Source organism: Molothrus aeneus, chromosome 25 (genome assembly GCF_037042795.1).
Source record: "Molothrus aeneus isolate 106 chromosome 25, BPBGC_Maene_1.0, whole genome shotgun sequence".
Lineage (NCBI taxonomy): Eukaryota > Metazoa > Chordata > Aves > Passeriformes > Icteridae > Molothrus > Molothrus aeneus.
In genome coordinates, this window is record NC_089670.1 from 442,027 (window position 1) to 451,519 (window position 9,493).

The 9,493-nt window shown below is 54.2% G+C and overlaps 1 protein-coding gene across 1 annotated transcript; it reads right to left on the reverse strand.

Moving 5' to 3' along the window:
* Positions 1–2,769: 2,769 nt before the first annotated feature.
* Positions 2,770–9,193, reverse strand: TEKT3 (tektin 3). Its single transcript, XM_066565729.1, has 7 exons — positions 8,618–9,193; positions 8,014–8,097; positions 6,694–6,764; positions 6,367–6,510; positions 4,873–5,095; positions 4,220–4,374; positions 2,770–3,001 (listed from the first exon to the last, which is right to left on the reverse strand). The coding sequence occupies exons 1-7, from the start codon at positions 9,191–9,193 to the stop codon at positions 2,770–2,772; spliced, it is 1,485 nt and encodes a 494-aa protein (XP_066421826.1).
* Between the last annotated feature and the right edge of the window lie 300 nt (positions 9,194–9,493).

Genomic DNA, 9,493 nt, shown 5'->3' on the forward strand with positions numbered 1-9,493 from the left:
CTGAGAAGTTTCTGAGAAGTTTCTTGCTAGCCCTGCCTGGAATGTTCACCTGGATCCTGGACTGACACAAAGCAACAGCGTCCTGGGTTTATTAATTTATTGTCTCTCCTCCAGTCAGTAAACAATTAATTTTTAAAAAATCCAGCTCTGCAGCAGTGATGCAAATGGAATGATGCAGAAGGGTGGGAATATAGTTGTAAGATGCAAAGGAATTTCCACAGAGTAACTTTCTCAGCAACTTGGCTGATAGAGGCAGCAATAAACCAGCAATAAATAGCAATAAAAGCAGACACGTCGCTCTGGTGGAGAAAGGAGCCATCCCCTCAGTACAGAAAGGCAGATGATGGGCCTGGGCCGTGATTTAGAAATGATCTCTGAAAGGAAATCATTTAATGGCACAGCAGCAAAGGCATCTCAGCCATCAGCGGGAGGAGGCAGGGCTGTTGTTTCATCTCCCCAGCACATCAAAGGCCGCTCAAATCCCAAAGCCAGCCCTGCAGGGATTACATGGAGCAGCTTCACTCAGCAGCAGCTCTGTCATGGAAAGCAAATCCCTCCCTGTGCAGGAGAGCCTGGTGCTCAGTGGAGCTGCACCCAAACCCGTCCCTGGAGACGCCTCTGACAGGGCTTTGTGGCAGGGCAGGCTCCCCTCGGGGCAAGAAGAAAACTCACCCTGACACTCACACTGAAGCACACGTAGGATGCCCTGATCAACGTGTCGGGGGGCTGGGGATGTCAGCTGCCAGAAGAAGTAATATCAGTTCTGTCAACTTATGGAAAACTGGCGTGGAGAGAACGCAACCCCAGAGGGACCTGGGAATTCTCTAACGTCTGGGAAATTGCTGCAGGAAAGTGGAAAGTATTTGTGAAAGAAATTAGACGAGCTGAAGCTGAAATTCCTCTGGTCATGGCTCAAACAGAGGAAAGAAACTCCTTGGCAGTGCTGTGGAAAGGAGCATCGAGAGGCCAGGACAGCGAGAGAAAATGGAGCTGGGTAATTGCAGCACCACATAATTGCTGGCAGTTAGGAGAGAGCCCTAAAGGAGCTAGCCATGGGAAAGATCAGTGTTTGGGGAGCTCTGAAAGCAAACTTGGAGAAAAGTGGAGACTGATCCTGGTGTGTCCTCACTGTAACACAGAGCCCAGATATTTCTGACATGACTCAAACCAAAGGTGGAAGTGAAGCGAAGGCAAAGCTGTGGCTGGTGCCAGGACTTGGCTCTGGGTACTCCAAGGCTGGAGCCTTCCAGGAAAGGGCTGTGGGTGCCTCGGCTGCCCCACACTCAGCTGGGGACAGACTCCTGGGGCCCAAAGGCCTGGCAGCTGTGCCTGAGAACATCTGGAGTGGGTCTGCAGACAAGGGGAGCAGCCAAGATCACCGGGGCTGGGGACAGGAGCACAGGCAGAGAACAGCACGGGGCAGCCCGAGGCCAGAGGGTGCTGACACAAACTGAGCTCAGCTGGCCCTGGCTCCTTTGGGAGGCAGGGGAGTGCAGAGAGGGAGGGTGAGGTCAGCTGGGCAGTCTCTCTGCTCACGGCTGTCTCTTTCCTTTGGAAGGATGGCTGCTGCCTCCGATGGGCTCCGGCCCCAGGACACACACAAAGTAGAGGAAATCTATTTTTAGTCTCGACAAAAGAAGTGCTAGTAAAGAAAAAAAAAATGTTAGAAAGACAATTGCTTCCTGTTTAGGGCTGGTGCTGGGAGAGAGATCCTGCCAGGATGGGGAGGCCAGGGAGGGCAGAGGGTCCGTGGGGTGAGGAGGAGCCATCGGGGCTGGCAGACGAGGAAAGGGCTCCCAGCTCCTGCGAGCCCCAGGCTGGGCCGGGGGCCCTGCCCTGGATTCCCAGGGGAGGGAGGGACTCGAGCTGCTGCCCCTTTGGGTTCCTGGTGCCCACGGGCTTTAGGCTGAGCTCAGCAGCTGAAGTTAAAGACTCAAGAGTTGCGATAGCCCAAGGAGAGAAACTGCAACGTGACTTTCACACTCAGCCTCAGATTGATTGAAGACTTATCCCTCTGGAGATTCCAGTACTTGGTAAAATCAGGCCTTACAGCAGGAGAGAAGGTTCAGGGGCTTAAACACCGATTAATCTCTTTATCTTCAAAGAGCTTTGGTGCTCCTGTCAAGGAACTACAAGTGAGAGGTTAAACCAGGAACCCAAAATTAAACCCACAGCATTTTCTTCAATGAACTTTCTCCAAGTCGAATCTACTTCCTCTTTTTAAAACCGCAGCACTGACATTTTTGATGGCATTTAACATTTTTCAAAAGCAAGACAATTATCATTAGAAATCAGCTTAAAATGCACATTTTTCTATTTTAGGAACAGCACAAACTGCAACTATTTCCGGGACAGTTTGTGTTTCTTCTGCTGCACCATTAAAAATCCATCCTGGATGTCAGCAGCTCATTATTCTGACAAGTGGCTTTACTTCCCCTTGTGCCTTCTCCACATCACACACACTCAAAAGGAGGAAGACACAACAGCTTTTCTCCTGAAAGCACAGACTGGGAGGGTAGGGATGGATCCCCGTGGGTGGGTTTGGTGACATACAGGATATTTTCAGCTCCTTCCTGGCACGCGGTGAAAGAGAAAACGACAAAGGAAAAAAGAATCATCCTGGTAACCCAACAAACAAAGCACTCATTTAATTTCCACGCGGAGTTTACCCCGGGAAATGAAACGCTAACAAAGTTGTGAAATTGCAACAATATATTTGCAAAGCAGCTGGGGGAAGGGGGGACGCGTCGTGCCGTGGGCGCCGGGCGCTCAGGTGAGCCCGGCCGAGACGTAGCCCAGGATCTGCACGGTGCTGGGGTAGCTCTTGCGCATGCCCATGCAGCGCTCCTGGTCGATGAACAGAGAGTTGTTCTTGACCACCAGGTCGTGCTCCAGGACCCCCTTGGAGCGCACCAGCATCTGCAGCATGTCCTCGGAGGCACGCAGGCACTGGTGCAGGTTCCGCAGCGTCTCGTTGATCTCGTTCACCTCCTGGACGAGGCTGGACAACAGCAGGACCCGTCAGAGCCCCCGTGGGGTGGTGCCCACCCAGATGGGCCCTCTGGGCACAGGGTTCCCCCATCAGCACACTCAGGTGATTCCCACCCCCGTGCCCCGGTATGGGAGAGCCAAGGGCAGAGCTCCTCCCGAGCTCCACGGGGAGGAGTGGAGAAGTTTGTTCCAAAGCTCTGGATATGCTCAGCCATGTCTGTCAGAGCAGCTCGTGCCACCAGAACAGGGACCAGCAGCTCTGGTTTCCTGTTTCTCTTTGGGTTTGTGGCTTTGTTGGTTCAGCCTCCTGGATTTCCCCGTGCAGGGTTTCTGCACAGGGGACACACACAGCAGGACAGGACACTGGGAGAGGTAAAAGGGAACGTGGAACAAGTGGAGGATGGAAAAGCCAGCAGTGTGTGAGATGCTGAACCAATTCTGGGGCTGGGTTTAAATCACTTTGAAAAGGGAACTGTGCTCAGAGGGCTCCCAGGAGGAGCTGTGAGTTTTGGGCTGCTGCTGGGCACTCCCTGGGGCACGGTCCCAAAGTCCTTGAAAGGATTTCCAGTGTGCCCAATGAGGGGAGGACAGCTCCACATGTCCACCCTTCCTTGGAGCTACCCAAAAGGAAGGGGCTCAGTGCTCTCAGTCTCAGCCTGTCAGAGAGCAGAATCACAGATTCATAGACCAGAATCCCAGAGTGGTTTGGGTTTGGAAGGGACCCTAAAGCCCATCCAGTGCCACCCTGCCATGGCAGGGACACCTCCCACTGTCCCAGGCTGCTCCAGCCCCAGTGTCCAGCCTGGCCTTGGGCACTGCAGGGATCCAGGGGCAGCCCCAGTTGCTCTGGGCACCTGTGCCAGGGCCTGCCCACCCTCCCAGAGAGAAATTCTTTCCCAGTATCCCATCTGTCCCTGCCATCTCTGCGTTTAAAGCCACTGCCCCTTGCCCTGTCACTCTCTGCCTGTATAAAAGCCCCTCTCCCTCCTTCTCCTAAGCCCCCTTAGGGTTCTGGGAGGGCACAGCAGGGAGAGCAAGAGGTTTATCCTCCAAAACTGGGCACCAGCAGCCCCCTGGGTGAGGCAGGAGAGAAGATGCCACCCGAGGGGTGGGACACCTGCTCAGTGCTTTAGGTTTGACCAGGGCACTTATGGAAGGAATATTTAGGGAAAATAGCCATTTTGCCATGCAGAGATGCTCCTGAGAGCCCCTGGCAGCCCGGCCTCACCGGAGCTGGGCAGCATCCCGGCACAGCTCCACGTTGGGCCTCCTCGAGCGCTCATCCAGCCGGGTCTGGGCCACCTTCAGCTGAACCTCTTTGTCCCTTATGGTCTTCTGGATGACTTGGATCTTGGTCTCGAGCTGGAAGATTTCCTGCCGTGTCTGGGGTGAGACAAACACAGGAATCAGTGAAAAGAGATCTTCTCAAGCGATCACATCATTCCCTTCTCTCCTGCTGGTGCAGGAAAAAACCCAAGTTCAATAAACAGCCCCTAGGCTCAGGCCACTGTTGCTGTGACATCAAGGCCCAGATCCAGCAGAGTTTTCAGGGAATATCTCTTTGCTCTTGCTGCCACATTAGAGAAGAGTTAGGAGCAGAGGTGGTTTAGGAGCAGTGATGGATCTATTGAATTACCAGCTTCCCAAATTTGCTGCTTGCAAGAATGGATCATCCATCAGGGAAAGGTTTTAATGGCTCTTATTTAAGGACGTGCTGTCAGCCCCTGCAAACTTCACAGGTGTGAGCCATTCCCAAGACGCTTCCCAAGAGTCCCAGAGCTGCGAGCCAGGGCCCATCACTGCTCTCCCCCTGCCATGCCTGGCAGAGCAGGGCAGGGAGCCCAGGGACAGCCCCGTCCCTGGGGAGGGCGGGGCCGGTACCTTGGCCAGGTGTGTCTGGATCTTGCTCTTGACGTTGGCGATCTCGGTGATGCGGCTGGTGAAGGCGTCGTTGACCTTGCTGAACTGGCGCCACATCTCGTCGGCCGTGCCCATCAGGAGGCTCTCGGTGCTGGCGCGCAGCTTGGCCGAGGCCGCGCGCGCGCTCTGCGAGCGGAAGATGTTGTTGTCTGTGAACCTGGCCCACGTCTCGGGCACTGAGACCCTGCGGGGAGAGCACGGCCTTGGAACCCCGCTGCAGAGCGAGGCAAGGAAACCTGTGCTGTGAATTAAACTGCAGGGAGCTAAAACATCTGGACCTGGGTGGTTTGACGGTATTTATCAAACGAGGGCTGGACCCCGTTCATTTGATGATATTTATCAAATGAGGGCTGGATCCCACTTGGTTGATGACATTTATCAAATGAGGGCTGGACCCCATTCATTTGATGATATTTATCAAATGAGAGCTGGACCCTGTTCATTTGATGATATTTATCAAATGAGGGCTGGACCCCATTCGTTTGATGATATTTATGAAATGCTCACAAAGATAACTTGTGAAAGTTCAGACAAACAAAAGATTCTCCCATAAAAAACAGAGATTCCAATCGGAGCTCTATTTGCACCTTCGAGGCATTAAGTGGCAAGGAATTCCCAGCCTCACAAGGACACACAGATCACACTTCAGTCAATTCCTTTTGCTCACAGCCCATCTCAGTGTCCCACTAAACCAAACGAGTTTAGATCCCACTCCATTCCCTGTCTGTGCATTTGGGATGAAGTTCCTGCCTGTGCAGTAGTCCAGAACAAGATCAACAAAAGACTTAAATACCACATAAGCTCCATTTAAAACCTGCTGATTCTTGGCACACTTTACCCCCCTCTGAATTTCAGCCTCGATCCTCTGCAATCCATTTGCCTGTCTAAATATGTCTGAGCTCTGCTGTGAATAATTATTCAAACTACTAGAAAAATTGTCTCAATCTGTGCCTCTCCATAAACTTCATGGGTTTGTGTGGGCAGATTTATTCTCTCAGCCCTTTGCCACTTGGGCATCTCTCTGTGAGTGCTGGGTTAGGTCATTGTTCATTTACAGCAATGCCAAAGCTGAATTCTTGGCACCCAAAAGCAGCAGAACCCTGTCCCAGGACCACGCTCTCATTTCTTGATTTTCTGGGTCATTTCAGCTCCCTCTCCATACAGGGGTGAGCCCCCAGCCTTCCCATCAGTGAGGAGCACTCAGGCAAGCACTGAGACATCTCTGGAAACATGCACAAACTTAATGAGCTGTGCAGAGGTGCTGGCCTGAATTCGTTGGCAGGCTGAGCTCTGAGCCCTGATCTAATGTTTAATGAAGTCGGGCAGAGGGCTCTTCTCCCCCTGGAGAGCCCAGAGGGCGAGCACCCCTCGGGCTGGTGTCTCCAGGAGGGATGGATGTGCCCCCAGAGAGGGCTGGGCAGTCCCTGCTCCTGCTCTGCGGGCCCCAGAGCTCACGTGGCATCGATCCTCTCCACGCCCTTGAAGAAGTGGATGCCTCTGGAGGTGTTCTTCAGCTGGTAGCACTTGTTGTCGATGTGGTGGCCCAGCTGCTTGTCAGCCAGGTCCTTCTCCAGCTCCTGCCGGGCCTCCTTGTTGCACCTGGAGCACACAAACAGCAGAATGGAGCCGTGGGATGGTTCTGTGCCCATCCTGCTCCCCTCAGCCCCTCTGTGCTCCCAGAGCCTCCCCCAGAGCCTGCAGGGACTGATCCCACAGGGATCTGCAGGGGCACAGCTGCAAACACACACCAGCCCTGCAGCGAGGGCCCCCAGCCCTCCTTACATGATCTGGGCGTTCACCGTGTCCAGGCACTGCTGCAGCCTCTCCCGGCAGGACCTGATGATCTTGATTTCCTGGGCAAAGGCAGAGCAGCCCCGTCAGCTCAGGTGCTCAGGGGTCCTGGGCACTGCTGGGCACTCCTGCCCTGGGGCACAGGGCAGGGATTCCCCTTCCCCCAGAGCGAGCACGGCCCAGCGCCCCAGACCAGTGGTGCCACACGTGCCCATCCCCAGTCCCAGGGCATTTTCCTGCCCACAAGGAATCCCATCCGTATGGGACAAGAGGATTTTGGTGTAAACCCGGTTTAGGGGTTTTCAGTTTGAGGGGTTTTCAGTTCTAGGCAGGGTTCAGCTCCCTGGGGGAAGGCTGGTGCTGCTCTCAGCTCCCTTGGTGCAGCACAAGCCTGTTGCACCCATGAGGGTTTCCAGACGGGTGATCAGTGCTCCAAACCCAGGGATTTTCAATCCCTCCTGAATGCAGGAGCCAGCTGAAAGCACAGCCTAAATGCATCCCAAACATTAAAAAACCCAAATGGCATTATGGAGATACCAGCTCTGATAATTTTCCTAAGCCCTCATGACCTTCAAACTAATCTTTTAATTTTTCAGGGCCTGACTCATAACAAAAGATCTTCTAAGAGAGCAGTGGCTTCACAGGCCCAGGGGCTGCAATTTCCTTCCCAGTTTCGTGAGGCTTTTGCAGTGATTATATTTCACTGTACCCTGCATTAGGATCCCATTTGCTGTGCCATGCTTGCTTTTAATTCATGATTTAAAGCAGCTTAGATAAAGGCAGGCAGGAGTGCAGGTTTTTATGATTCCAATCAAATCCATTGCCTGAGCACGCAGTGACAGTCCTGCTGCAGCCACTCTGCCCTGAGCAAAGCAGAGCTGGGCAAGTGGAGTTAATATCTTTTATTAGCCCAACTAATATAGCTGGGGAAAGCAGACAAGCTGTCGGGCGCACCCTGCCCTCTCCGTGTGTGTGTGTAATATACAGAATGTGCTGCAGATACAGACAGAGATCACACAAACAAAGGGAGATCTGTGCAGGCAGGGCTCAGAAAGGCAGGGCCATCTCACAGGCTCCCCAAAGAGGATCAGAGGAGCCTGATGAGCCACACAAACCCGGCTCCTTTCCAGCTCGTCCTGCCTGTCCCAGGGACACGCTGCTGGGTGGGAGCACCAGCAGGTTTGGGGGGTTGACGAAGGCTGGGTTCTCTCAGCAGCACTGAAGAGCCAGTGAGGGAACAGGGCTGCCAGACTTGCTCAGGGGAGTGTGGGTAGAACCAGCTTGGTCACAGGACGCGTGTGCCAAACTCACCGTGACCAGCTGTTTCTCCACGTCGTCGTTGACCAGGTCGATGCCCATCCTCTTCTCCCGATTGAGCAAACACTTGTGAGCGACCTGGTGGGACAAGGGGTGACATCAGCGCTGGCTGCAGGACAGGGCTCCCTGCAGGGACTGTCCCCGAGTCAGGGGATGCAGGAAAGGAAAGTGCAGGCAGGCACAGGATGGCAGCCTGCAGAAAGCTGCCCGAGGCAGCAGGGTCAGCTGACAGCAGCAGCCGAGTGCCACATCAGCATGGAACCAAAGGGACAGAGCCCTCATGTCCCCAGCCACCACAGCAGAGTGCAGGGACCCCTGTCAGGCCCGGTGTGGACCTCCCCAGAGCCTCGTAGTAAGACACGGGCTTTTGTGTCCCAAGCCAGGATTCTGGATACAGAAATATCTGCTTAAACAAACACTGCAGTGATGTGCTCAGCATGTGCCGGAGGAGGATGCAGCAGATGCAGGGGATTTGTTTATCACTGACTCAACTAATGGGCTCTTCTTGAAACCTCTCCAATGTTACAGGGCTGGGATGGACTTTATGAGAGGTTTGAGAGGCTGCAGATGTGTGGGCTGGGGGTTGCAGGGTCCCTACCTGGAAGGGGCCCTCGGTGTCGGCCAAGGCTCTCTCCAGCCGTTTCTGCATGTCCATCAGGGAGTTGGTCTCCCTGATCATGGCGTCCAGCTCGATGCAGAGCTCGGACTTCCAGTACTCGATGTCATTGATGCGCTCGCCCAGGTTCTTGGTGCTCTCCCCCTGCGTCCTCTTGGCCTGCTGGTACACGTCCTTGATGGTGCGGGTGAGGTCGGCGCGCAGGCGCTCCGCGTTGTGCCGCGTGGTCTCCGACTCCTTGTAGTTGGTCATGTTGGACCTGTGCCAGTCGTCCAGCGTGTGCCGGGTGAAGACCCCGCTGGGTCTCTCGGAAATGAAAGGAATCATCTTGGTGGGGGGCAGCCCCGGGAAGCTCTCGGTGAGGGGAGACAAGGTGGGGTTGAGGGCAGCTGCTTTGTAGTAGGAGTTGGGCATCCATGGCATGTTGAAGCTCTCGGAGGGGTTATAGGGAATGCGGTTCTTGTAGCCAGCGGCCACGTTGGTCGCTGGCAGGACCTTGGGAGGGGGTGGCCGTGGCTGGTTAAACTTGGCTTTCAAGGGATAGCCGTAGAGTTCCATCCTGGAATGCTGCTGGTGCGGGTCCTGCACAAAGGGGGCAGAGGAAAACCTCGCTCAGAAAGTTCCTGTCCTTGAGGTACCTCTTACAGCAACATCCAATGTGTGATGGGACCAGCCCTGCCCAGGGCACCCACACAGCCCCTAAATCTCCTGAATGCAAATCCCCTCTGACAGCATCCCAGGCATCTGATAGGGAGGGATTTGAGACCAGCTCTGCTGTTGGTATCTTGTGTCAAGTCTTGAAATGAGGAGAGAGACAAATTATGGCTGCTTAGAAGGATGGCAGATTTATACTGTTGT

Excerpts from the sequence above, each read along its gene's own strand:
- TEKT3 (XM_066565729.1), bottom strand. The coding sequence starts at position 9,193 with ATGGAACTCTACGGCTATCCCTTGAAAGCCAAGTTTAACCAGCCACGG. Across the intron at positions 6,765-8,013 it reads TGGAGAAACAGCTGGTCACG|GAAATCAAGATCATCAGGTC; the intron begins GTGAGTTTGGCA and ends GCCTTTGCCCAG. Across the intron at positions 4,375-4,872 it reads TCCAGACACACCTGGCCAAG|ACACGGCAGGAAATCTTCCA; the intron begins GTACCGGCCCCG and ends GTCTCACCCCAG.